Here is a 27,388-nt window from a genome sequence, read left to right on the forward strand (position 1 = left end):
CACCAGTGAGAAAGAGGCCTTCAGCCTTCAGAAGACTGCTCTGTGGAGCCAGCATGAAGTTCAGGGTCCCCGGTAGGAGGGTACCTAAAAGGCAGAGGGAACCGGGTGTGGAGGCCCACGCCTGTAATCCCAGTGGATTGGGAGGCTGAGGCAGGAGGATCACAAGTTCAAGGCCAGCCTCGGTAATTTGGCGAGGCCCTAAGCAACTTCGTAAGACCCTGTCTCAAAATAAAAAATAAAAAAGGCCCAGGATGTGGCTCAGTGGTTAAGGGTCCCTGGGTTCGAGACCAGTACCATAAAAGAAAGAAAGAAAGAAATAGAGGATGTGGCTTTCTTTGCCTTTTTTGCCTTGCATTGGTTCTGATTTTCAAACCATGTGCAATTAATCAGTGGATGGCTTCATGACAAGATGTCACTTTGATGGATTACGCTATGCCCCAAGAAGCCCGGGCTTGCAGTAGGCACTCACAAATATTTATTCATTTATTAAGAAATGAATGACACATCCGTGTCTTATAGCAGGATGGGGCCAAGGGGTAGTGATCGAGAGCCCCTGCTTTAGGTTCAACTTAGGTGACTCCTTTCTGGTGTTCTTGATCCTAGGTTGATTATCCCTGTTGAGCCTCCATTTTCTTACCTGTAAGATGGGGTTGATATGGTACCGACTCCACAGGGCGAGTGTGAGAACTCAGTGATACGCTCTATTTAAAGCTCTTGACCTGCAGAATGGGCAGGTATTGTTACTGTCAATCATCAGTAGTTGGAGTCCCTGAGTTCTGGTCCAGTCCTCCCGTTTAAAGGGTGTGACAGGAAGCGGGTCTCGGTTCATCCGTCGGCACCGCGGTTCCTCCAGCTGCTGAGTAACCACGCGGACTAGGTGATTCTAAATCTGTGGGATAGGAAGCGTGTTCAGGTGCCGCCGTTGAACCAGAACAATGGGTTTAGTAATAGAGGGACTGATTTTTTTCCCCTGAAACAAGAAGAGTGGAGGGAGGAAGTCCAAAGTCCGGCGGTTCTTCCTGTGAGGTCCTCAGGGACTGAATCTCCCAGGTAGCTTTCCTCCACCATTAGCAGGTAAACATTGATCCTCTTGCTTTCAAATGACCTTCTCCAGGTTCGTGGAGGGGCCGTGGAGAAGGTCTAAAGTGAAGGCCAGGCAAACCATCCCTCTTAAAGAGCGTTCCTGAAGTCCCATGCCTAAAAGTGGTCACACGTCCTCCCTTAGCTGCACAGGAAGCTGGGAGAATCTCAGGGGACTACCGTGTCCACACAGGAAATGTCATTTCTGCTCATAGGAGGAAAAAAGAATGGAAAGCAGGAGGCAGACAGCAGTGTCCCCACTGGAAGCCATCAGAAGAAGATCGTTGGAACATCATAAACACATCTGGATTTTATATAAGCATATAAAACTACAAACATAAAATATAAGTTCTAGACCAACAAACTAAACTAAAAAAATAGGTTGCCTGCCTTTTTTTTTTTTGGTACCAGGGATCAAATTTGGGGGCAATTAACCTCTGAACTGCATCCTCACCCCTTTTTATATTCTATTTAAAAAGGGGGTCTCACTGAGTTGCTTAGCACCTAGCTAAGTTGCTGAGGCTGGCCTTGAACTTGCGATCCTCCTACCTCAGCCTCCCCAGCTGCTGGGATCACAGGTGTGTGCCATGGCCCCTGGCTCCACACATTGCCCTTCGATTGTGAAACATTAAGAGAATGCCTGTCCTCTGTTTCTAGAATCCCATTGTCTTTAGTGAAGGATTCTGCTTCTCATTTCTTACCTGGCTACCGAGACAGAACTCTCGGCCAGAACACACAGCTCCCTTTGAAGAGGCCCCTCAAGGGCCAGATGTGGGGAGTTCTGTTGTGACTTGTTGGGGGCTGGCTTCGGTGGCCCCATCCTGGCTTTGGAGAAGCGTGACTGGAATACCTCCTTTATGATCGTCGTCACTTTCCCCGGCCGGGTCTCGGCAATGCCGGTGTAACCTCGGCGTGGGGTCTTTGAAGACCATACCCAGGTCCCAGAACCAAGCTAGCGGGAAGCAAGAGATGCTGTCGGGTGACCGAGTGAATGAAATCGTCGTAGAGGTCGAGAATGTGCCACCTAGGGTCGAAAGCCTTCCTTCCTCCATTCAGATTTTTCCAGAAAAGTCGCGGGTGAACCCCACCTTCGGCATGGTCTCGTCGATCTCTGACATCGATGTGATAGACTCTCAGGTTTGCAGACACAGCAGTGACACAAAACACCACCAATTATTGCAGTTTTCAGCATCTTTGACTGACTCGCTTTCCCAGACGCTTCACGGCCCAGAAGGCCCAGGCACAGACGCTTCCTGTGCTTCTGCTGAAGCCTCCCAAGGTACGAGATGCTGGGGAATTGCCCAGGAGGCAGCAGAGAAGCCTTCACCTTCCAATTTACCTTTTTTTTTTTCCCCCTTTGGTACCAGGGATTGAAACCTGGGGAACGTCACCACTGAGCCACGTCCCCAGACCTTTTTATTTTTTTTATTTTGAGATAGGGCCTCGCTAAGTTGCTGAGGCTGGCAATCAACTTGTGATCCTCCTACCTTAGCCTCCCGAGCTCCTGGGATTCCAGGCGTGCACCACCAGACCCTGCTTCTCTCTTCCTCTCTGCTTGTCCTTCTTGCCCAGGAAGACACAAATGTCAGAGTGATTCAGCGACCCCGAGTTGGGGATTTCCCCTTCACCCCAATTGTGTCATTGAAATCAATGAGGTACGTCCTCGTGAGGAGGTCTGGCTCAGTGATGTGACCAAGACACCAGTCTGCCTACTCCCCGGCCCCTCAGTCCTCCCCAACACGCCATGGCCCCAACAGTACTGGTGACAGGAGCTCCAGGTGACAACCATAAGAGGAAGGACGGATCTGTCTTTTTTTCCCTGCAGTGCCAGGATGGACTAGGCCAGAGCTCTATGACTCTAGCCCTGTTTTTGGCTTCCTTAAACAGAAGGGAAAAACACCTTTTCAAGCAACTTCTTGGTGGACCACTTCTTGGAGAACATTGGCCAACAATATGTCCCATGCTTGGGCCTGATCCAGTCCTCTGCAAGGGGGACGGGCCCCTGAGACTGGCCTAGGCTAACAGGGACCTGCCCCTGTCCTGGGGCTGGGTCTGCCCTGAGGCAGCCAGGACCTGGTGGAGGAGGAGGTGGGATAGGCTTAAACACAGTTGGGATTCTGTTAGCAAATTGGGAATGACCTTGGGGTAGGCAACCAATGCCCTCCACCACACTGATGGGAGATAGAAACGAGTTAGTGGAGAGGAGGAGGAGGAGGTGGAAGAGAGTGAAAAGGAGTCACCTGGGCCGGGAGTTCATGGGCCAAAGGTGGTAGCGTGGATGTTTAAGTGAGAGAGACGGACAGTCTGAGCCAGCTGTAGGATCTAGCTGGCTTTCCGGAACGTTGCTCCTGGTGACAGGAGAGAAGTGTTGAATCAAAAGACAGTTCAAACATCACTGTGTGCTTTGGCTCTGAGTTTGAACACATGTGTCTGTCTTCTTGTCATTTTTAATTGTGATCTTTGGAATCCTTAAGTTCATATTTTCTTCTTTCCTGGGCTCTTATAAAAAACCCACCTCCAACGTCAGCACACGTTTTTTAGAATGTTACAACCCCGTTAGAGAAAAAAAGAAATGCAACTCCATTTATCTCCTCTGGCAGGACAAAAGTTAATAGCATCCCTGATACCCATGACATCGAGGGACAGAATCAAGACCATCAGGAACCAGCCGAGGACCATGGAGGAGAAGAGAAAGCTCAGGTATGAACTAAGGGGCTCTTCCGTTCTCCCCGTGAAGTTGGAGAGCCCATCTGCTCCTTTTGCTCCATCTCAAAAAGATGAGAAAGCGATACCTGCAAGGGTAGAGACAGATATTCCTTCTAGAAGATTCTACATCTAAGTGGGAACTCCTTTATTTCTTGGAGCTGGAGGTTGACCCCCTCCCTCGTCTGGGGTGGGGGCTGCGATTGGTGCCTTGCTTCTGAGAAGGAGACCAGGGAAACAGGAGAAAGTCCCCCTTAGTGGGGTCTGGCGGGGGCGTCGGCTGCACAGCCAAGGGGATGGGTCTGCACAGCTGCTTGCTGGGGTCCATGCCCGGCCCCTGGAAGGAGCTCACTGGTTTGCGCCCTTCACTCCTCCATCATCCCATGAGCTCTCGCTGTGCCACTAGGGTGCCCCGCATCTGCAGCTCCCTTCTGGATGAGAGGCCGCAGCACTGGCCTCTCTTCTCTCTCCCCCTCCCCACAGGAAGGCGGTCGACAAAGAGAGAAGCAAGCAGTGTCCCCAGACCCTGGAGCTCCGGTGCTGCGCTCAGTGTCTCAACTCCTGCTCTCGGGTGAGCCAGCCTTTTTTAGGATTGCAATCTTATTTTTTGATTAGCATGCAATCCTTAGTCATTAATGGGTATAAGGTGACATGTCAACACAGGCACACGGCGTGCACTGTAACATTTCCCTCCCGTTATTCCTTTTCTTCTTTCTTCCCTTTTTTTTTTTTTTTTTTTGGTGCTGGGTGGCCCCCAGGCCTGGTGCACACTCAGCACGCACCCTAGCTCTGAGCTACAGCCCTAAGTCCCGCCCTGTCATTTCTTTATATTTGGCGACTTCAAGCTCTTCTCTTCTAGATGAGCATGAATCACATCATAGGCTGTTGTGAACGGCCGTTCTTAGGAACACCAGAACTTATTCTGTCTACCCGTGTCCTGCTACATGTTACCCAGCCTCCCCTTATTCTTTTTTTCTTTTTTTTTGCAGTGCTGAGGATTGAACCCAGGGCCTTGTGCTTGCAAGGCAAGCACTCTACCAACTGAGCTATATCCCCAGCCCTCCCCCCCATTCTTCTTCCCCCCAATCCTTCCCAGCCTCTAGTAATCCCTACTCTACATTCGAAATGATTTATGTTAGCTGTCACTATGAGAGAGCCTGCGGTACCTGTCTTTCTGAGTCTGGCTTATTTCACTTAACACAAAGTCCTCCGGTTCCATTCATTTTGCTGCAAATGAGAGGATTCTGGTCTTCTTTATGACTGAATAATATTCCATCATGCATATACACCCTATTTCTTTATCCATTCATCTCAATGGACCCTGGGTTGGTTCCATCTCTTAGCTATCGTAGACAGTGCTGCAGTGAACATGCGTGCAATAGGTACACTAATTTATGTTGCAATAGTAAAATGGGCACAGCAAGAGGGTGAGAATAGGGAGGGTCAAGAGTGAGGATGGAAGGATGGAATCAGAGAGCTGTCTTTTCCCAGAGCCACTGGGAGCAAAGGTGGGCATAGGGTGGGCATAGGAGGATGCTAAGTTCGTTGGGAGCATCTTCTTCTTCAACCACAAACCCGGGCAGGTCGTGATAGCAGAACCTTGGGGTTAGTGAGGGTTAAAGGAGATCAACTTTGTAAGCACACAGAGCGTGGTGGGTGGTACCATAGAATGCTTTAGGGACGGTGGCAGTGATGGGTCCTGCTCAGGAGACGCCTGAGTGACCCTGAGGCCCCCCGCCTGGTCCTACTCCAGGGTTTCCGGAGATCCAGGAACGGTGTCTCTGAGCTCCTCAACACCACCAGCTTGTGGCAGAAGACGCTCAAGGTCATCGGGGGCAAGTTCGGGACCAGTGTCCTCTCCTATTTCAACTTTCTGAAGTGGCTCTTGAAGTTCAACATCTTCTCCTTCATCGTGAACTTCAGCTTCCTCGTCATCCCCCAGCTGACCGTGGCGGAGAAGAACACCCTGCCATTCACGGGGCTGGAGTTCTTCACTGGGGCGGTGAGCCCTCCATCCCCTGGGCCCTGGCTTCACACCCCGCACAGCCCTCCACCCATCCAGACCTCCCGTTTTGCCCGGGAGCCAATGAGTGGGGAGAGTGGGCTTTGAAAACAACCCCCAGGCCCAGTGACACACACAGCATTGTGGGATTTCTGCCTTTGGAGGCGCCACCACTGACAGCCTGGGTCTTCCACGATCCTCTTTTGCACACAGACAACACACATCCACCCAAGTACAAAGCACCCCTTTTCTTGCTTTTTCTTATAAAAGATGAATTGCTCTTTATCTATCGTCCCTGACCTGCTCTCTTTCCCCTGACGGTAACTCTTGGGCATCGTCTCATGTTGGAGACCCACATTTCTTTTTCTTCCTATTTCTACAAAATTTCAGAGTTCCTTTTGGAAAATTCCTACCAGAGAAGAAAACTAAGAAAAAGTCCACTTAATCTTTCTCCCTGCGGTGGGTGTCTTTGTAGACTGTTTTTTTTTTTTTTCCTTTACAAACATTGATCCATGGATCCATCAGTAGGTAACTGGATGGTAAATAGTAAGTAAATAGTCATAGAAACACGGATAAGGATTCTTTTTTTAATTTAAAATTTTTTTTTTTATTTTTACAGACTGCATTTTGATTCATTGTACATAAATGGGGTACGACTTTTCGTTCCTCTGGTTGTACATGATGTAGATTCACACCATGTACGTAGGGTCATGATGTCTGTCTCAGTCCACCATCTTTCCTTCTCTCACCCCCTCCAGCCCCATTTCCCTCTACACCATCCAAAGTTCCTCCATTTTTCTCTTACCCTCCCCCACCCCCTCATTATGTTCCATCATCCACTTCTCAGAGAAAACATTCAGCCTTTGGTTTTTTGGGATTCGCTTATTTCACTTAGCATGATATTCTCCAACTCCATCCATTTACCAGCAAATGTCATGATTTTATTCTATTTTATGGCTGAGTAATATTCCATTGTGTATAAATACCACAGTTTCTTTATCCATTCATCAATTGAAGGGCATCTAGGTTGGTTCCATAATTTAGCTACTGTGAACTGAGCTGCTATGAACATTGATGTGGCTGTATCTCTGTAGTATGCTGATTTTTAACTCCTTTGGGTATAGGCCAAGGAGTGGGATAGCTGGGTCAAATGGTGGTACCATTCCAAGTTTTTTGAGGAATCTCCACGCTGCTTTCCAGAGTGGCTGCACTCCTTTGCAAACCCACCAGCAATGGATGAGTGTGCCTTTTTCCCCACATCCTGGCCAACATTTATCGTTACTTGTGTTCTTGATAATTGCCATTCTAATTGGAGTGAGATGAAATCCTAGGGTGGAAGGATTCTTTTAAAAGTGAAAGGAGGAGGACTGGGGGAGTAGCTGAGTGGTAGGGGGCTCACCTAGCATACGTGCAGCCCTGGGTTCCATCCCCAGTATTGCAACAAAATAAATTATATATATATATATATATTACATGTTATATAAAATATGTATATGTATATTCTTTGCCAACCATTCATAAATATAAAGACCAATCTTAGTTCACAGAGGGTGCAGAAACAGATGCAGGGCCACATGTGCATCAGTTTCCTTATATATATATATCCTTACATATGTGTGTGTGTGTGTATGTGTGTGTGTGTGTGTGTGTGTGTGTGTGTGTGTTACAAGTCTTGTTTTGCAGTTTTTTTGGGGGGGTTCACTATATGTCTTGGATATTTTTATAAATTCCCTCATTTTTTTTTTTTTTTTGTCACTGGGGATTGAACACAGGGATGCTTAACCACCAAGCCACATCCCCAGCCCTTTCTACATTTTATTTAGAGACAGGGTCTCATCATGTTGCTCAGGACCTTGCTGAGTTGCTGAGGCTGGCCTTGAACTCACAATCCTCCTGCCCCAGCCTCCCAAGCTGCTGGGATTACAGGTGTGCACCACCATACCCAGCACACATTATTCTTTTTTATTTTTTTAATGGTCACTGATTTATCGACCTTGTGAGCTGCCCTTGTGAGCTGCCCTTGAGATTCTGGAGAGAAGGCATCACAAAAAGATAGCTGGAGGGCCAGATGTGGCCCTGCATCAGTTTCTGTGCCCTCTGTGAACTAAGATTGGTCTTTATATTTATGAATGGTCGGCAAAGAATCAAAAGAAGGCAAACATTTTGTGCAACATGAAAATTACATGAAATGTAAATTTGGGTGTCTATGGGGTCCTTTTGGGACACGGCCATGCCCATTCATTTATGTCTCCACTGTTTCTCCGGATCTAGTCTATGGGCGAATGTCCAAATCAAGGTTTGCCATTTGTCTTTTTTCATCTTTTCCATGAAAACATTTTCCTTAGCCAGGCACAGTGGTTCACACCAGTAGTCCCAGCGATTTGGGAGGCTGAGGCAGGAGGATCACAAATTCAAGGCCAGCCTCAGAAACCTAGTGAGGCCCTGTCTCAAAATAAAAAATAAAAAAGGCTGAGATGTGACTCAGTGGTTAAGCACCCCTGGGTTCAATCCCTGGTACCAAAACAAATAAACAAAAAGACCCAAAAATATTTTCATTGATGCATTAAAATGGAATTTTTGTGTTCATTTATCCTTCATGTTTTCATCACTGTGTATATTTTGTGTATAAGAATTTATTATTATGAACTATTTCAAAATATACAAAAAAAGAGAGTAGTATGAGAAATACTCCTTTACCTGCTACATAGATTTAAAATGTCCATATTTGTTTTATCTTATTGTTCCGGGAAGCATTTTAAAGTAAGTTACAGATGTCAGGATTTTTCACTCTGAAATTCTTCAACACGTATCACTGAAAGATAAAGGCACAGTGCTGTCCTAATGCCATCATCACATTTAACAAAACTAAAAATGAATATTATCTAAAATCAAACAACATTCACATTCTCCCAAATTTCACCCAAACTGGGAGAAATTTCATAGCGCGCTCTGACCAGGATCCAAAGATCAGACTGTATTCTCTTGTTTTGTTTTGTTTTTCCTTGACTCTCTATGAATCTAGAACAATCTCTCAGCCCCAGGCACTCTTTTCTGGACATAGTCTTCTTACAGAAACTGTGCCAATTGTCCCATCGGCTCTGAAATCCTACCTTCCAAAACTGTTTGGTTATTTCCTTGAGATCTTTCCAACTTGTTTCTCTGGTTCCTTATTTCCTGTAAACGGAACTGCAGACCTAAAGCTTGAATAGTTTTCCTTAAATATACGTGGACCTAGTGTTTAGCAGGGGCCAGAGGCACACAGGCTTGGCTGTCCTGCCTCCGGTGGTGTTTGGCGTGACCAGCGAGACCAGGCGCCTCGGTTGTAAGGTTATATTGCTTTGAGGACTCCTCGTCACTGTGGGAGTCTCAGGAGAAAACATCTAGGTTCTCAGGGGACTCGAGAGTCCTTTTTCTGGCAAACCAGACAGTCCTCTGCCTCCATGGGAATCCTTAGATTTGATCAACTGCAGATTGAAAGCATTAAAAAAAAATGGCATCTGTTTTGAACATGTATACATTTTTTTCTTGTCTTGATTCCCTAAAACAAATACGATAATAAACCAAATACGATAATAACTATTGACACAGTGTAGACATCGTGTTAGGTATTTTGGGTAATCTAGAGATCATCTAAAGCAGACGGGAGGATGTGGGCAGGTTATATGTGGTACAATGGCGTTTTATGGAAGAGCAGCTGCAGATGTGGGTCTGCTTAAGAATTCCGGACAGGATCCCCCTTGGATACCAAGGATGACAATGTCTTAACAGATTGGCCCAAATTTCCTGCAGACGGCAGGTCAACTCTGCTGACCATAGTTCTTCACCCATCTCAAGATCCACCTGACCCCATCTCTTCGTTGTCCCCCACAGGGCTACTTTAGGGACACGGTGATGTATTATGGCTTCTACACCAACTCCTCCATCCGGCATGGGGGCAGCGGGATTTCCTACAACATGCAGCTGGCCTACCTCTTCACCATCGGGGCCTGCTTGATCATCTGCTTCTTCAGCTTGCTCTTCAGGTACAGAAACACCCGCATTGCCTGATTCTGAGGCTTGTTTTAGATTTAGGCAAAATCCAAGAAGCACGACCCTTACCCAGGGACCAGCTTCTTGGCCATTTCTGACTTTCCACGGCCAGCTAATCGTCCCTCAGCCTGCAGTGTAAAGCAGGGGCGGGACAGAGGAAGGGGGCTTTCTGAAGGCCTTTGAAGAAATGAGTCAGTCAGAAAAATAAAGATGGGTTGACCCTCATGGACATGAGGACCTGGGTGGACAATTGTCAGAGATAGGGCATCCGCGGGAAACCAGAGAGTGTTCAAACGTACACGTGGCTAGGTGTGCCATCGCAGACCGAGGGGCTTAAAAAGCAGCAGGAATTTATTTTCTTACAGTTCTGGAGGCTGGAAGTCCAAGATCAAGGTGTCGACTGGGTTTCTTCTGAGGCTTCTTTCCTTGGCTTGCAGATAGATAGCCATTGCTATGGTTTGGATCTTTAGTGTCCCTAAAAGACCTGGGTATTAAAGGCGTGGTCCCAGCTTGATGCTGTTGGGAGGTGGTGGAAACTTTAAGACGGTGGGCTTAAGTGGGAGCTCTTGAGGTATGTCTTCAAAGGGGATCGTGGGACCCTGGTCTCTTGGTCTCTTTTTCCCTTCTTGATCATGAAGCGGGAAGTTTTGCTCTGCTCTGTGCGCCTGCCCCCCATGCTGTGCAAAGCAACAGGGCTAACTGATTATGGACTAGAGCTTCCAAAACTGTGAGCCAAAACAAACCTTTTTTCTTTAAAAGTTTTTTTTTTAAATTTCAGGCATGTGTTATAGTGATGGAAAGCTGACTCATACAGCTGTCATCTGCCTGAATGTTCAGTGGTCCTCCTTCTGGGTTTCTGGGTCTTAATCTTTTTCTTTTTTTTTTTTTTTTTTTAATTTTAATTTCTTTGCAGTGCTGGGGATTGAAAGCAGGGCCTTGTTCGTGCTAGGCAAGTGCCCCACCTCTGAGCAACACCCCTAGCCCTAATGGCCTCTTCTTCTCAGAAGACCAGTCCTGTTGGATGAGGACCCACCCTAATGACTTCACTTTAATTTGATCACCTCTTTTTAAAAATCCCCTACCTCCAACTGGACTTTCACTTGAATTTGGGGTGGAGGATGCAATCCAGCTCATAACGGCCTTAATGCCAGCATGATAATGCTGACTAAAGTGCAATTTCATTCCATTCGATCAAACTAGAAAATGCATCTGTAGTTGCTGATACTTGGGTGCAGATTTGGGAAAGCCAATACTAACCGTCTTCAGTACCTGGTACCTGCCAGGCTGGGTGCTGAGGGACCCTGGGCCTGGGGCCTCCCCACCATCTCAGTGGGGTGCACTCTCTATGGGGCGCTTGCTGTTCCAGGCACTCTAGTGACTTGGGGTCGGCTGCTAACCCCCACCCCAAAAGGGATGTGCTTAAGTTTAAGATCTCAAGATGGGCAGATCATCCTGGGTGATCCAGCTGGAGGGAGACCAGAGGTCAGAGAGGGAAAGAGAGAGATGGTGCTCCTCTGGCTTTGAGGGGGACCCACAGTCAAAAAGTGGATAGCCCACCAAACCTGGAAAAGGCAAAGAAATGGGTTCCCCCCAGACCCTCCTCCCAGGACCAGGGCCCTGCCAACATCTTGCTTTGAGCCCTGGGAGATCCATTTCCTGACTTCTCACCTCCAGCGGTGTTAAGATAATAAATTCGTGGGCTGGGGCTGGGGCTCAGCGGTAGAGCACTTGCCTCACACGCATGAGGCACTGGGGTCCATCCTCAGCTCCACATAAAAATAAAAGTATTGTGTCCATCTACAACTAAAAATATTTTAAGGGTCTGGGGAGATAGCTCAGTCGGTAGAGTGCTTGCCTTGTAAGCACAAGGCCCTGGGTTCGATCCCCAGCACCAAAAAAAAAAAAAAAAAAAAAAAAATTTTTTTTAAATCAGGTCATCTTAAGCAATTGTGTTGGTGGTGATTTGTTACAGCAGCTATCGGAAGCTAATACTAATCCCTGAGGTGGTCACTGATATCATCCCCAATCACAGGCATGGAGACCGACACAGTTCAAGGGACAAAGATTTCCCCAGCTGGCAGTTGAGGATGGCAGGCCAGGCCTGTGACTTCTGTCTGCTCTCTCAGAGCTCCAGGCTCACTCTTCCATGTCACCTTCCACCACAGATGACAGGGCCTCTTCGGTCCCATCCCCGAACCCCCCGCCAGAGTCTTCGGAGTAACCGTGGGTGTTTTGGTTCCCGCCTTCTGCAGCATGGCCAAGTACTTCCGGAACAACTTCATCAACCCCCACATTTACTCCAGAGGGATCGCCAAGCTTATCTTCTGCTGGGACTTCACCGTCACGCATGAAAAAGCCGTGAAGCTCAAACAGAAGAATCTCAGCACCGAGATAAGGGTAAGGCGAGCTCGCTTCACCCGGCCGCTGTCCACGGGTGGTCTCCTTCCCCTCTCCTAGATGTCTCCAACTTTCTTTGGGCAGTAATGGGTTGCTTTTTTATTGCTCATGAGATTGGTGGAAAAACAAATAGAAACATAAAATAGTCATAATGCCCAGTTCTGGTGGTGACATAGGGAAAGGGACATTTCCTCACGGCTTGGGGGCCTTCTCACTGGTACAGCCTTCCTGGAGGCCATGTTAGCATTTAGGCCAAAATGTTAAAAGGCATATACTTCCTGGCTCTGCAGTTCCAGGTTTAAAATTTTACCCCAGAGCTGTGGTTTTCAATCTAGAGCATCTTCTCCCTTCAGAGGGACCGTTGCCAATGTCTGGAGACTTTTGTGGTTGCTACCATTGGGGACAGGTTGTTGCTGGCCTCCAGCAGGTAGAGGCCAGGGAAGCCATTAAGCTCTCTGCAATGCAGAGGATGGCCCAACAAAATTATGTGGCCCCAAATATTAATAATGTGGAGATTGAGCAACCCTGGTTGACAGAAATAAACTTATTAAAAAGAAATAACAAGCAGAAGTTACCAAGAGGGACTTTGACAAGGGTGGTGATATCGACTTCTTCCTCCTGTGCACACCCAGACTCCCTAGAGAAGGACGTGTGTCCTACATGCATCTCCCTCAGGGTCACAGCCCCCGCCTCTTCCCTCCTCTAAGACGGAGATGGAGTTTGGTGTGGTGGTGTGGGGTCCTTGGCCCTTTGAGTTCTCCCCTGAGCCTCCCATAGTCCACGACCCTCCCCTGTGGATCTGGGCCGGGGGTGCCTGTGTGGCCAGCGTCTGCCTGGGGAGCTGTGGTCACCGGCTTCCCGTGTTCACAGGAGAACCTGTCAGAGATCCGTCTGGAGAACACCAAGCTCACTTTTCACCAGCAGCTCACCCGCCTGTCGGCTCACGTGGCCGCCTGGCTGGTCTCCACCGGCGTGGCCATCGCCTGCTGTGTGGCCGTCTATTACCTGGCCGAGTACAACTCCGAGGTAATCAGAGGGGCGGGGACGCCAGGGGCAGAGCAGAGGGCAGAGGAAGTGGGGAGCCGGGAGGGGGACCGCGAGGCAGAGCCGGACCGAGGCCCAGTGCTGACATCGGGAAGCCAGTTCACACCTGTGGAGGCTCCCAGCCCCCGGGCTCCTGGACTCAGCTCGCCCTTAGCGAGGGGCCAGAGGGCTGGACTGCTGGAGAGCTGGGCTCCGGCCACACGTCCGGAGCCAGGTCTTGTTTCCTCCTGTCCTTCTTCCCCTGGTCTCCATGCGCCCAGGACAGAGTAGATGCTCAGTAAGTCTAGTGACCCCTGAAGAGGGATCTGATCCTCCCAAGCCCCAGGTCCTCTCTGTGAAGGAGCAGAGCTGACCTGCCTTCAGGTGTGTGGTGGTCGGGAGAGAAGATTCGGGGCTTTGCCCAGGGCCTGGGGCCCTGAGTGACAGGATGCTGTGACTTAGGCCAGGCGCCGATTAGCGGTGTGGCCTTGGGAAGCACTGTTTTTCTGTACGTTTCTGCTTTGTTATCTGGATAACAGGGCTCGTTATATCCAGTTTGCTGATCTCCAGAATTGGGGTTCATTCTGGTCTGATTATTTCACTTTCCTGAGTGGTTTTCCCATTATTCTTGATATAAAACCTGGGACTAGGGGATAGGTCAGTGATAGAGCACTTGTAAAGCACGCATGAGATCCGGGATTTGATTCCCAGCACTGCGCAAAAGGATAGAAGGAGGGAAGGGAGAGGAAAAGGAAAGGAAAGAAAAGTCTATCCTCCACGGCATGATCCATAGATCTTTTATGATCTGGCTTCTGCCTGTACCCCACCACCCCCATATCCAGTGCCGACGATGCATAATGGTGTGTCCATAGACCCTGGAAAGTATTGTGTTTTTCTTCATCTCTCCCTCCCTTTACCTGGCCAACTCCCCGACAACCCAGCCCTTAGCATGGGTACCACCTCCTCCAGGAAGCCTGCCCTCGCCACCACAAGCACCTCCACTAGGCTGAGGAAAGCGCACCTGACTCTGCAGCCTCCCCCTCTGCCCCCCACACGTGTGGCCTCAAAGCCCCCTGCCCAGGCGTGCTTCTCCCAGCACCTGGCCTGAGACCTGGCACATAGTAGGTGCTCAACCAAATGGATGAATAATGCAGAAGAGGCCAGGGGAACACGCAGGTGTGGGATTGTGTGGAGGCGCCTTGAAGGTCTGGGTGAAGGAGGGCAGGTGGGGCGCTGTCCGCGGGCCTGGCATTGCCCACCGAGGTGGGAGCGGTGGCCAGCGACTCTGGTCCTGAAGCAAAGGGAGCAGCGGGGGGGTGGGGGGGGGGGGCCCAGGGCAGGGAGTCCCGCTGCTCCAGCACCTGCTCCGTGCCAGGCAGGCGACCCTTGGCACAGCCCCGGTGGCCACCAGTCTTCGTCTCTTGGATTCGTGGGAATGTCCCCCGCAACTCTGGGCCACGCGCTACCCATTCGGTCTCACCGAATTCTTGCAGCCTCTCTGAGGTTACGTGACCTCTGTGCTTCACAAATGGCATCCGAGCATCCGGCCCCACCGGGCAGCAGGGGGACCCAGGGGGCCTGGCTCCCAGGACACTCCCAGAACCACCCAGCGGGGGTGGGCTCAGACCTGGGGAGGGACGGGGAGGGAGGCGTCCCACGAATCCACCCGATGCTCTCAGCCAAGGGTCGGCGCCCGCTGAGCCAGACGCCAGGGCGCTGTGTCCCCTTGAGGAAGGTCGTCCCTCCTGACCTCACACAAAGGTGCAGCGTGGGCCAGCGGAGGGCCCCTCCTCGGTTCCCCAGAACAGGGGACACCTGGTGAAATGCACAAGACCACAGAGGAGAGGGGAAGAGAATTTCCATTGCGAGTGGCGCCCTCTGGCTGCGGTGTCCGTAGATGCAGGCTTTTGCCCCCTCAGCGAGAGGCATGTCCTCAGTGTCCTGGGAGTCTTGACAAGGAAGGGGACGTCCCACAACGGCTATTGAAGCATAGGCTCCTGGGGCAGAAATATCTGGGTTCAGAGTTTCCCTTTTCTTGCTGGTTGATCCTGGGCAAGTGTCTTCACCTCTCTGAGCCTCAATATGCTTGGCACAGGGTAAGTGCTAAATCAATGGTAGCTTAATAACTAACCCCAGAGGAGCCCCTTCTGGGGTTTCCCCACCGTGCTGGTCTTCCGAGCAGGCAGAGAGGGTCCAGTGCACAGTGGGTGTCTTGACTCTGTCCCCGCAGTTCCTGAAGACGCACAGGAACCCTGGAGCTGTGCTGTTGCTGCCCTTCCTCGTGTCTTGTATCAACCTGGCTGTGCCGCGCTTCTATTCCATGTTCCGCCTGGTGGAGCGGTTCGAGCTGCCCCGGCACCAGGTCTACGTCCTCCTGATCCGGTAGGTGTGTCCGAGGCAGCCAGTGCCAGTCTCATTTCCAGGGAGCTGGAGGGCTTCTGCTCAGATATCACGGTTCTGTCCTCCAGAAGGGAGGGATTTCAAGAGTGAAGTGTGTTCATGGGGAGGGGTTAAAAAGAAAAACTGGAAAAATAGAGCTCAGAGATATAGCTTACCTTTCCAATGGTTGTAAGCCTGAGGCTTAGCATAGATCTCCAGGACGACATGTACAGATGGGCAAGCAGTGCACTGCCCAAAGGTTCCAGCCTGAGGGGTTGGCATGGGGATTGAAATCATCCAGGGTCAGACTGAGTTCTGGCACTCACAGCATCAGTAGGGATGAGGAGGTACATTTTTGTAAATCGGTCACCCAGAGGTGGGAGGGTGCTTTTGGCAATTCATGGACTTGGGAGAGACGCCTTTTAGTGATTCCCACTAAGGCATCCTATGTGCTAGAGGTGGACCCCGGGTTTTGATAAACAAAGGCTGGTACTGTCCAGATCTCTTTGTAGCTTCTTCCTGGCGGGTTCCCTGAATCGCTCCTGGTTATGGCAGTAAGCCCGCACAAAGCCATTCGGGTTTCCTTGTGGGTCACTTCCAGGGTAGGCTCCTTCCCGGGGCTTCTGAGGTCTGGCTCCCGACCAGCTCTTCAGCTTCATTGTCCAGCTCTCTCCTTGATCACCGCCTCCTCCTTGCCTGGCTCCTGAGTAGTCACAAACATGCCAGACGTGTGCTCACCCCCGGGCCTTTGCATGGAATGTTCTCTCTGCCCAAATGTTCTTCTCACACCTAACCACATGGCCCACTTCCCGACTTTATTTGAATTTCTGCTCAAACGTCACCCTCTCCAAGAGCTGTTCCCTGACACCCCATTAAGTAGATGTAGAAGCAGGAATATAGGCTTTCCTGTCACCTCCTAGTCTTGCCTATTAGGCAAGATGGGCATAAAATATATTTTTGCTGATGGTGGAGTCGTGAACGAGACGACGCAGTAAGGCGCTAGTCAGAGGGCCTTTGGTCAGCACCCAGTGAACAGTAGGACACTTGCTCCTGTCATGTGAGGTGAAAATCGACTGGAGATGCAATGAAAGAGAGTGCATCGATCAGAATACATGGGGTCATGCCTCAGTGACAGGGACGACAGCACAATCCCAGGATTCAGTAGCTTGGAACACAAGGTTTTTGTCTTGCGCGGGCTCCATCTGCTCTGTGGTGTGGCAGGAGGGCCGGTTATGCTCCTGTCAATCACCAAGGGCGACCTGCTGGGAGAGGCCGCCATCTTGGATATTGCTGATTGCCTTTCCAAAGGGCAGAGGGTGCCTTCCGGAGGACTTGGCAGCGGCATCACTGCTGCAGCTCAGAATGGCACAGAATGGCTTCGGCTCACAGTGCGCTTGCCAGAAGTAGCTACATGCCCCCCTCGTCCACAGGAGGGCAGGAATTCCTATCCTACCATGTGCCCCAAAGGCATGTTGGCACAGGAGACTGCCATGGATTTAATGATGGTTATTTTCTCTTCTGTTTTTTAGAAACATCTTTCTAAAAATATCAATCATTGGAATTCTTTGTTATTATTGGCTCAACATTGTGGCCCTGTCTGGTGAAGAGGTGAGGTTTTCATGCTATTCTGCCTGAAGTTGGGTCTCTTGGTCTTTGATCTCAAGGCAGGACATCCATTTCTCCTGAGCCATCACGCCCCTATTTAGCTTTAATTTCTTCAACTCTCTGACATCCTTCATCCCTGGGTACCCAAATAACATTGCTGTGTCCCGATACAAACCATCTCACATGAACATGGTACCCTCATCTTCTCACCCTACTCATCAGAGGAGTTCAAAACCAGCCCTCCAAGTTAGACTGGTTAGAGAGGATGCCACATTATACTTCTCTTCACCATTGATCCATCCATCCACCAATCCATCCATCCATCCATCCATCCACCCACCCACCTGTGTATCCATTCATCCATCCATCCATCCACACTCATCTACTCATCTATCATTTATCCACCTACATCCAACTATCCATCCGTCCGTCCATCCACCCACCTGTGTATCCATCCATCCATCCATCTATCCACCCACTTGTGTATCCATCCATCCATCCATCCATCTATCCACCCACCTGTGTATCCATCCATCCATCCATCCATCCATCCATCCATCCATCCATTCATCCTTGAGCTATGAACCTAGAACTTCCCTCTCCCTCTTCAGCCAAACCTAAAAGCTCCCAGTCTATAAATTCATAAGACTGATTTTCTGCATAGTTTACAAACCACTAGTTTCATAAACTAACCAAGTTTCCAGTTTACACACGCCTGCAGTAACAACTCAATCACAAGTCACTTTCTTAAGCAGGTATTAATTGATTTTCTGTAAGGTCAATAAACCAAAAAGAAGGGGAGCATTCCCAGTGATCGATGATGCCCACCCTCCTGGAGAAACAGACTGTCCCTGACTGAGAAATGCCCCCAGAAGTGTTCGGTTGGAGATGAAACGTTTCCAGAAGCGGGCTCACGGGAAGGGAAGGTTTGGGTGTAGGTGGAGAGCAGGACTTGATGGTGAGGACGGAACCCCGAAAGAGGATGAGCACCCCTGGAAACAAACCTGGCGGCGCTGGTGGCAGAGAGTGGGTCTGCTCTTCTGGGTTCACGAGGACCGGGTCAGTCTGAGCCACCAGCCGTGCCCACTGAGCACTGGAGCCAGGACGGGGAGGCTGAGTCTGAACTGGGGCCACGTGCCTGCCCCCTGACTCCCATGTGCCTTCCAGTGTTGGGAGACCCTGATTGGCCAGGAGATCTACCGGCTCCTTCTGATGGACTTCGTGTTCTCCTTAGCTGATTCCTTCCTGGGGGAGTTTCTGAGGAGGTAAGTATGTCGTCGTGAGTAGCTGTCCCTGATACTGTGCCTGAAGCCTGGCTCCCGGCTGGGGGGACAGCAGGGGTCCCTGGAGTACCGAGAAGGTGTGCTGCTGTCTGCCCACTGTCTGGTGGGGGGTTGTTCTAAGCGGTCACAGGACCTCTCCTTAACCTGGCAGGCCTGTGTCCTCCTTCCCTGGGCTCCGTTTAACTTTCTCTTGGGAAAACACAAAACCCAAATGGAACACTCTCGAAATAAAACAGGAGCACTTGAAATCTGATGCACTGCAGACAATCTTACTAGTCCAGCGTCTGTGCCTCCAGATTTTTCTGTGCACACACTGCTGTGTGAGCGTGCACGACTCGCGTGTGCTGCAGACCCACGTGGCATCGCCGTGACGCGAGCCGCGCCCTGGCCGCGCTCCTCTCGGCACCAGCGATGCCTCCCATTGTTCTCCCACGACCATCGCCCTGGCTCCATGTGAGGTCCCGGTGCGCAAACCCAGGCAGCTCCCCGCGGGCCTCGTGCAGTGCGTACTTTTATTTTTCCAGCCCAGGGATTGGACTCCAGGCTTTGCACAGGCTCTGCTGGAGTACCGAGCTTCCTCCCGCCCTGCCCGGTTCTCCTTTAAATTCATTCACTCACTTTTAATAATACGATGAGCTTTCTGTTCTACAGAGTCACATAGCTCCTCCTCCTCCTCTTCTTCTCCTTCTCTTCCTTCTCTTCCTCCTCCTCCCCCTCCTCCTCCTCTTCCTCCTCTTGTTCCTCCTCTCCCTCCTCTTCCTCCTCCCCCTCCTGTTCCCCTTTCTCCTCCTCTCCCTCCTCCTCTTGCTCCTCCTGTTCCTCCTCCTCCTCTTCTTCTTCCTCCTCCTCTCCCTCCTCCTCTCCCTCCTCCTCTTGCTCCTCCTGTTCCTCCTCTTCTTCCTCCTCTTGCTCCTCCTCCTCCCCCTCCTGCTCCTCCTCTCCCTCCTCCCCCACTCCCCTTTCTCCTCCTCTCCCTCCTCTTGCTCCTCCTGTTCCTCCTCCTCCTCCTCTTCTTCCTCCTCTTGCTCCTCCTCCCCCTCCTACTCTTCCTCCTCCTCCCCCTCCTCCTCCCCTTTCTCCTCCTCTCCCTCCTCCTCCCTCCTCATCCCCCCTCCTCCCCCCACCCCCGCACTGGGGACTGAACCCAGGGCCTCAGGCATGCTAGGCAAGTGCCGTCCCACTGAGTTACACCCCCTGCTCCTTGACAGTCACACACTTCTGTGAGCTGTCCTGGAGATGAGGTAGCACGACACAACACTGATTCTTTTCTCGGAGGACACATTCAATGTCCAGTTTCCTTACTCAGTTCTGCCCAGATTCGCTTTCATTCCAGCCTCTGTCCAGGGCCTGTGCATATAGGTAAAAAGGGTTCTTTTTTCTTCTGCAGTACATACCCAGGGCCCTGTGCTCTCCCCCTGGGCTGCAGCTCTAGCCCTTGACAGAATACGTTCTGGGAAGCTTCCTGTATAAAGAAATGGGTGTGGTCTCAAGTGTCCCCCGAGGAAATAGAGAGCTTCGTTTCCTCCTTGTTGGGAAACATCATGAATTTAACAGCAGTAACCATTAACGTAATTGTTTTTGTTTGGTGGGGACTGAAGCTCAGTGGTAGAGGACATGCTTACCAAGTGCATGACCCTGGGTTCCATCCCCATAACCAAAAAAAAAAAAAAAAAAAAGTTTTAGTTTATTGGGTAGCGCCAAGTTTATCTGACTCATGAAAAAGGTTTAATAAGCAGAAAATTATTTTAAAAGATATGGGATATGTTAATAATTAGGATAACAAAATTCTCTAGAATTATTTAAAAATAATTTAGTAGCACCCCACTTGACTATGCAGTATTAATTCCACTTTCCCCTCAATGATTTCTTCAGAAACATGCTAATAACTCAGAACTTTTCAAACGTTTGCAAGGGAACTGACAACTTTATCCTAAACTGGCAAGGGTCTCCATGGCTGACGGTCCTGTTCCATGGGGGTCTTTTGAGGGCGGAGTGGTGGTTTGGGGACTAACCTCAGGACCTTTGCACAGGATCATTGGGAAGCGGTTCATCACAAGTCTTGGCTTACAGGAATTCGACATTGCCAGGAACGTTCTAGAACTGATCTACGCACAAACTCTGGTGTGGTAAGTTGGTGGGTTCATACCTGACTGTGGACTTGGCCTTTCATTGGGAGGTCTCAAATCTTGCCCCCCCTGCCCAGGTAACTCACTGTGTCAGTGAATTCAATATTCAATTTAGACTTGATTTAGCGAGGGCTTTGGTGTTTAGGTGGCCTATTAGGGAGCCTGCTGGCAATTAGGCAGCTTACAAAGGCCTCCCACCTCTATTATTTCAACCAGCTGGTTTTCTTTGTGCAAGGTAAAGGGTAGAGCTAATAGCACCTACTTCACAGGGTTTCAGAGAGGATTATTTGAGAAAATGCATATGCTAAGTGCTTAGTGAGCACCTCATTCAGAAATATTTTACAAGTGGGGGTACTATGGCCACTGTTATCCTTATGAGCACTCTTTTTAAAACAATGGTTAAAAAAATATGGTGAAAATATGTGTAAGCCCACGGCCCGCAGATGACGGAGGCAGGAGCCGGGCAGCAGCCTCGGGCCGCCAGCTCTCCTCGATTCTGCAGCGAGGCCCGTCCATCAGGCGCGGGGGGCGTTTTCTGGGTATGGAGGTGGCCCCGGGTTCAGAAGGAAGGAGTCTGGGTTTTGCAGTTTGGACCGTCGGGCTGGAGGCACGGGTTAGAACTTTAGCTCAGGAGGGTGGTTGTGAAGGGTCGAGGCTCACGGGTCTCTGGGGAGAGAGGAGTCCAGACCCGAGGGCTGAGTCTCAGATCCTGCCCGTTGCTTTCCTTTCTCTGGGATCCGTTGTCTCCAGAGGTCCAACATCTGCTGGGCCTCTGTTTGGGGCTAATTGGCGACGGGGGAAAGAAGGTCAAGTCCAGGGGCCGGCGTTCAGTATCGGCCCATTGTTACAGGAAAGGATTTACTGGGAGGTTTAATGTTTGGCTCATCTCCCTGCCTCCTCCTGGGCCGCACTGTCCCTCTGTTTTCCGTGGGGAGCTGCCCTGTGGGAACCTTATTTGCCATAACCCTTCGATATGTAGCAAGTGTCACCACATTGTCGTGGGGCCCGTCTTCAGAACCTTCTCATCTTGCAAAACCGATACCGTGCCCAGAATCAACCCCTCACTTCCCGCTCCTTCCCGCTCCTTCCTGCTCCTGGCAACCACTATTTTTACTTTCTGGTTCCAGGAATCTGGCTAGTCTACACCATCATAGAGTACAAAGAATCCTTGTTCCTTTGTGCCTGGCTCAGTTCACACAACATCCTGTCCTCTAGGGTCGCCGCATAGCGTTTCCCAGCTACAGCGGAACAGTAGCTCATTGTGTGCGCAAGTCCACATTTTGCTTATCCGTTCATCTGCCCACAGACCCGTGGGTGGCTTCCACCTTTTGGCGATTGTGAATCGCGCCACCATGAACCCAGGCTTGTGGCATCTCCTCGAGGTCCTTTCCCCACTTCTCTTGGCTATGTACCTAGAAGGGAAATGACTGGATCCTATGGTACTTACAGGAACTCCTAAGGATTTTGTTGTTTGAAAAATAATGACACAGCAATATCATAATATAACCGTTTTATTTTATTATACAACTGGGGATGGAACCCAGGGCCTCATGCATGTTAAGCAAGTGCTCTGCCACTAAGCCACATCCCCAGCCCCTTTTATTTTTTATTTTGAGACAGTGTCTCACTAAGTTGCTGAGGCTGGCCTCCTGCCCCAGCCTCCTGAGTTCCTGGGATTACAGGCATGCATGACTACACCCAGTTTAAAGATGAATTTTAAAAGAAGATAATAGCCGAAAAGGAGTGCATATTAGGGCTGATGGGAGGTACAGTAAGGAACTTTTTTTTTTTTTTTTTTGTGGTGCTGGGGCTCAAACCCAGGGCCTTGTACATACAAGACAAGCACTCTACCAACTGAGCTATATCTCCAGCCCAAGTTTTACCCTTTTGTACCCTCACCTTGCCAGCCTGGCTTCATTTTGGCACATTTATACATCAGCTACATCATATTATTGTAATATTATTATATTATTATTGTATTTCCTCTGAAAAACTCAAACACGTGTTAAAGGAGCCAGCTAGTACTATTTGGCAGAAATCACAGAGTAACTGGAAAAAATAAGAACAATTCCATCCCCAAAATCTTCACATCCGAACTGGACCCTGCTGTCCACCCAGGCGCTCTGTTTAAGGCCTAGTCCTGTTTTGAAAAAGTCGGGGATTCGCGAGGGAGGGAAGTTAGAGATATTCTAGCACCAGACTTCGATTTTCTTCGTGGGTACCAGGAGCCCTAAGAGAGCCGGAAAGTGGCGTCTTTCTCCCCTGTAATCCCACGCCCCGTCCCTGCAGGACCTCAGCCCTGCTCAAATGCCGCGCTTGGGAGGGTGGCAAGGTGTGTCCCTCTTTAGGACGTGCCAGGTTAGGGCTGCTGACGGCCAGCCGGTGCTTTGGTGGAAGTGCAGGAGTCGCTTGGCAAAATCTTCCCAGAGCTGGGAAAGGGGCAGCAGGGGACTCTGCGCCTGGTGGGAATGGACCCAATGTACTGCCACACCTCTGTGCCCTCTGTCCATCCTCGAGGGCTGCCTTGGCGGAGCACCAGGACCCAGCAGCTCTAGCCACAGAGATGTGTCCTCTGGCCACCCTGGAGGCTGGAAGTCCAAGACCAAGGCGGGGGGCAGGGTCGGTGGCCTCTGAGGACCGTGAGAGAAGGATCTATGTCACCAGCCACCTTGTCCCTGTGTGGTGGTCCCTCTGCATGCTGTTCTAATCTCTTCTGCTAGGGACATTCATCCTATTGGTGACTGGGCCCACTGCGGTGACCTCATTTCAACTTCATTACTATAAAGACCCTGTCTCGGGTTGGGGATGCAGCTCAATTGGTAGAGTGCTTGCTTTGCAAGCACAAGGCCCTGGGTTCAAATCCCCAGCACCATGCAAAAAAAAAAAAAAAAGACCCAGTCTCCAAATACAGGCACCCTGCACTAGGGGTTAGGACCTTGCCACAGGAATTTTGTGGGGATGTGATTCACCCCTTCCTCTGCACCGCCACGTCTGTCCCTGGTCTCTGACTCTCGTCTCCACAGGATTGGAATGTTCTTCTGCCCCCTGCTGCCCTTCATCCAGATGATCACCCTTTTCATCATGTTTTATGTCAAAAATGTGAGTCGGCCTGAGGTCACGACCCATGGGCTTCCCTGGGTCCCCTGGGAAGGGAAGAATCGGGGCTGCCCCAGGTGGGGTCCCTCTGGCTGCTCCTCTGACGCAGCTGAGAGGGAAACGCACCTCTCTCCGCAGGTCAGCCTGATGGTGAACTTCCAGCCCCCCAGCAAAGCCTGGCGGGCCTCACAGATGATGACCTTCTTCATCTTCCTGCTCTTCTTCCCGTCCTTCACTGGCGTGCTGTGCACGCTGGCCATCACCATCTGGAGGTGGGTGACGGTGGCCTGGGGAGGTCCCAGAGGCTGGGGGTGAGAGGCTGCTTCCCTGTGCACATTTCATTATTCTCCAGATCCATGAGGCCCACAGAGACGGGGCGTAGGAATCATGATTGCTTATTCGCCGTTCCCAGGAGGAGGGGACACTCCGTGTCATTTGGGGACACACAACAAGCACCAGGGTGTGGGGTGGGGAGTGCGGTGAGCGCCTTTATTGTGGTTTCCATGGTGAGGAATAGGCAAGGCAGGGTGTGCAGGGTCAGGATTGGCTCTGGGGCTCAGGGCTGTCCTAGGTCGTCGGCCTGGGAGACATGGGGCAGGGGAGCAGTGATCCAGTGACAAGAGTCTGAGGAAGAAGATGGCTGTGGTGTCGGCTCTGGATTGGCTGGTTTGCACCTCAACAGGGACGGGAAGACCCTCCAGATGTCCAAACAGCAAACAGTAGAAGAAAACACGCTTGATGCGGTGTTGAGCCCATGCTGCCTCGGTAACCAGTAGAGGCCAAACCAAGGAAGGGAGTACATCCCAGTCTAGGTTTCCTCCATCCCTCGGGCCCCACAGTCAGGAGCAGCTCCCCACTTCTGCTGAGGACCGAAGCTTCCCAGAAGCTTCCCAGACCAGGAAGAGGCCAGTTTCTCCACATCAAGAATGGGACTTTGGGCTGGGGGTGTGGCTCAGTGGTAGAGCGCTTGCCGAGCATGTGTGAGGCACTGGGTTCGATTCTCAGCACCACATAAAAATAAATAAATAAAGGTATTGTGTCCATCTGCAACTAAAAATATTTTTTAAAAAGAATGGAACTTCACCTAAGTGAACCCAAGGGTCCCGTCTAATCTGGCTCCTTCCTACCTCTCCAACCACACCTCCCTTTGGCTCAGAGGACCCGGTAGCTCTTGCTCCATGCTGGGACCCAGCAAGCCCGTCCCCACACGGGCAGGGTGCTCCCTTTGCTCCTCCCAGGCCCCCGGCTTCCTTCTTTCCACTCTGACTCTCTCAGCTCCAGGCTCATCTCCTCCATTCGACCTTCCCTGTCGTCCATGTGTGCGGTCAGTCCACACCTCCTCCCTCCTCTCTCAGGCCTGAATTTCTTTCCATCATTCCACCGAGGTCAGAAACGCCTTTGTCTAATTGTTGCCTCGTGAATTGTCCACCGTTCCCACTAGAACGTAAGTCCAAGAGGACAAAGACGAGGTCCGTCTTGTCTGCTTAGAGTCCCCCGGGGCCGACCGGAACATAGTCCAAGTGCAGTAAACCTTGGCAGGAAGAAGGAAGGCAAAGGGGAGCGAGATCGGAGCCCAGGCACTCAGGCAGCTTCCAGCAGCTCACAAGGTCGCGGTGACCTTTCCCCTTGTCATGGCCTCTCTTCCCTTGCTGTCCTCCTGACCAGTTCCTTGTCGCCCTCCGGTTTCTGCTCGTGCGTAACTGACGGCAGGTGGTTGTCACTGACATGCTTCAGCCCCAGAGCCAATAGGCTTCACTCCTGGGGTTTCCTAATTCAATTCCCAAGAAAGCGACTGTCTGTCCACATTTATCTCTTCAGTCAAGGTACTATAGAGGTCACTGTCTGTCCTTTGAACTGACCGCCGTTGGATCGGGTGATCCCTTTGGTCCTAGAATGAGTCCTCAGAAGACAGATCATGCCAGCGGGGCTGTGAGCAAGGCGGTATCTTTTGGAAGGGGCGTGTGGGTAGAGAAGGCAAGAACTGCCGCCTCCAGCTGCAGAGTCCGAAAAGGATCCCTGATAGCCAGGCGCAGGGGCACAGGCCTGTCACTGCAGTGGCTCGGGAGGCTGAGGCAGGAGGATCTCAAGTTCAAAGCCAGCCTCAGCAACTTATCAAAGCCTAAGCAACTCAGCCAGACCCCGTCTCTAAATAAAATATAAAAAAGGGCTGGGGACATGGCTCAGTGGTTAAGTGGCCCTGGGTTCAAACCCCGGTACCAAAACAAACAAACAAAAAAACCCTGATTCTAGAATGCCCAGGTCTGAGTCTGGTGCCTGAGGGGTTTTTCCACGCGTGTTTTGCCAGGTTGAAGCCTTCAGCCGACTGCGGCCCGTTCCGCGGCCTGCCTGCCTTCATCCACTCCGTCTACGGCTGGATCGACACCCTGAGCGGGCGCCCCGGCTACCGCTGGGTGGTGTGGATCTACCACAACCTCATCGGGAGCGTGCACTTCTTCTTCATCCTCACCCTCATTGTGTTGTAAGTGGGGTGCCTCTGGGAGCCAGTGGGGGGCGGCCAAGAGCTGGGGAGCCTTTCAGTAGCACCAGAGGAGCGCAGCCCTCGGGATGTCTGGTTGGGACGCAAAGACAGCCTGCCCGGCTTTGCGTTCCGGATGCTCCTGACTCTGCCTTTGAAGAGGTAGTTTTTTAAAAAAGTTTTTTAAACAGGTTCTTGGCTGAGTTTTATTCCCCGCACCCCCCGTGGTATATAAAGAAAGCAATACCCGCTTTGCCCCTTCTGAGAGATGACATGAGAATCAAATGAAAAGATGGATATGAGGATCTTAGGAAAATTGTAGGTAGGATTCCTTCTGAGATCCTGAGATGAAAAAGAAATGGTTTGGGCATTATTGCTACACTAGGGTATTTTAATTTTTTTTTTTTTTTAATAAAAGGTCCATTTCTGGCTTCTAGTGAAAAAGTAGATCTGACACCCTTGGGCCTGTTTTCCTGCGTGGAATGGTTGGGTGACTGTGGAGTTGCTGTGGTGAAGCTTGACCAGATGACTTTGAGTTGGTAGCTTCTTGTCACAGCCCAAGGCAGGAAGTACCGGCACCAGCTGACGTGGACTGTGGAGCGATCCCTCCACATTACAGAGGGAAGAGATGAGACTCGCAGGGAGGGATGAGCTGCAGAGACAGGTTCCAGGCCACAGAGCCTGTTAGTGGCGGGAGAGGCTAAGACTGGGTCACACTGCTGATACCAAATGTGTGTGGGGTTTTTTCCCCTTCTCCAACTCCCCGGACATCAGCTGGGCATCCTACAGTTTACTTCACTTCTGACATTCTACCTGGAATTGATGTCAGACCCTAAAAGGGTTCAGTCCTGTATCTGTCCCCACTTCAGATGCTGTTCCCAAGACCCGGGGTACCTGCACTTCTGACCAACTGGCTGTAAATTTGAGGGTCCCCACAACTCCTTCCTCAGACTTTCTAATTTGTTAAAATGACTCCCAGAAATCAGGAAAATACTTTACTATTATCAGTTTATTATAGAGAATGTAACACAAGTAGAGTCAAGTGGGAGAGATGCTAGGACAGGGTGAGGGGTGGCATGTGACTCCATGTACACTCCTTGATTAGATCTTTGGCTGCTGGCATTTAACTCCATTCCCAGCCATTCTCTCCTCCCCAAGTCATGAGGGGCAGGCACTGAGAGGCCCAGCC

The 27,388-nt window shown here is 50.7% G+C and overlaps 1 protein-coding gene across 3 annotated transcripts in view; it reads left to right on the forward strand.

Moving 5' to 3' along the window:
* Nucleotides 1-27,388, forward strand: part of TMC5 (transmembrane channel like 5) — a 73,458-nt gene that overhangs the window by 37,775 nt on the left and 8,295 nt on the right. For all 3 annotated transcript variants that reach the window (XM_079120401.1, XM_079120402.1, XM_079120403.1), the window contains exons 5-17: nucleotides 3,681-3,780; nucleotides 4,267-4,354; nucleotides 5,537-5,785; nucleotides 9,656-9,807; nucleotides 12,067-12,211; nucleotides 13,082-13,237; nucleotides 15,465-15,616; nucleotides 17,143-17,221; nucleotides 18,386-18,483; nucleotides 20,532-20,627; nucleotides 23,651-23,726; nucleotides 23,862-23,995; nucleotides 26,029-26,202. In XM_079120401.1, coding sequence (XP_078976527.1) covers nucleotides 3,681-3,780; nucleotides 4,267-4,354; nucleotides 5,537-5,785; nucleotides 9,656-9,807; nucleotides 12,067-12,211; nucleotides 13,082-13,237; nucleotides 15,465-15,616; nucleotides 17,143-17,221; nucleotides 18,386-18,483; nucleotides 20,532-20,627; nucleotides 23,651-23,726; nucleotides 23,862-23,995; nucleotides 26,029-26,202 — 1,699 coding nt within the window. The remainder of the gene's footprint in view (nucleotides 1-3,680; nucleotides 3,781-4,266; nucleotides 4,355-5,536; nucleotides 5,786-9,655; nucleotides 9,808-12,066; nucleotides 12,212-13,081; nucleotides 13,238-15,464; nucleotides 15,617-17,142; nucleotides 17,222-18,385; nucleotides 18,484-20,531; nucleotides 20,628-23,650; nucleotides 23,727-23,861; nucleotides 23,996-26,028; nucleotides 26,203-27,388) is intronic.

Source organism: Sciurus vulgaris, assembly GCF_902686455.1.
Source record: "Sciurus vulgaris genome assembly, chromosome: 18".
Lineage (NCBI taxonomy): Eukaryota > Metazoa > Chordata > Mammalia > Rodentia > Sciuridae > Sciurus > Sciurus vulgaris.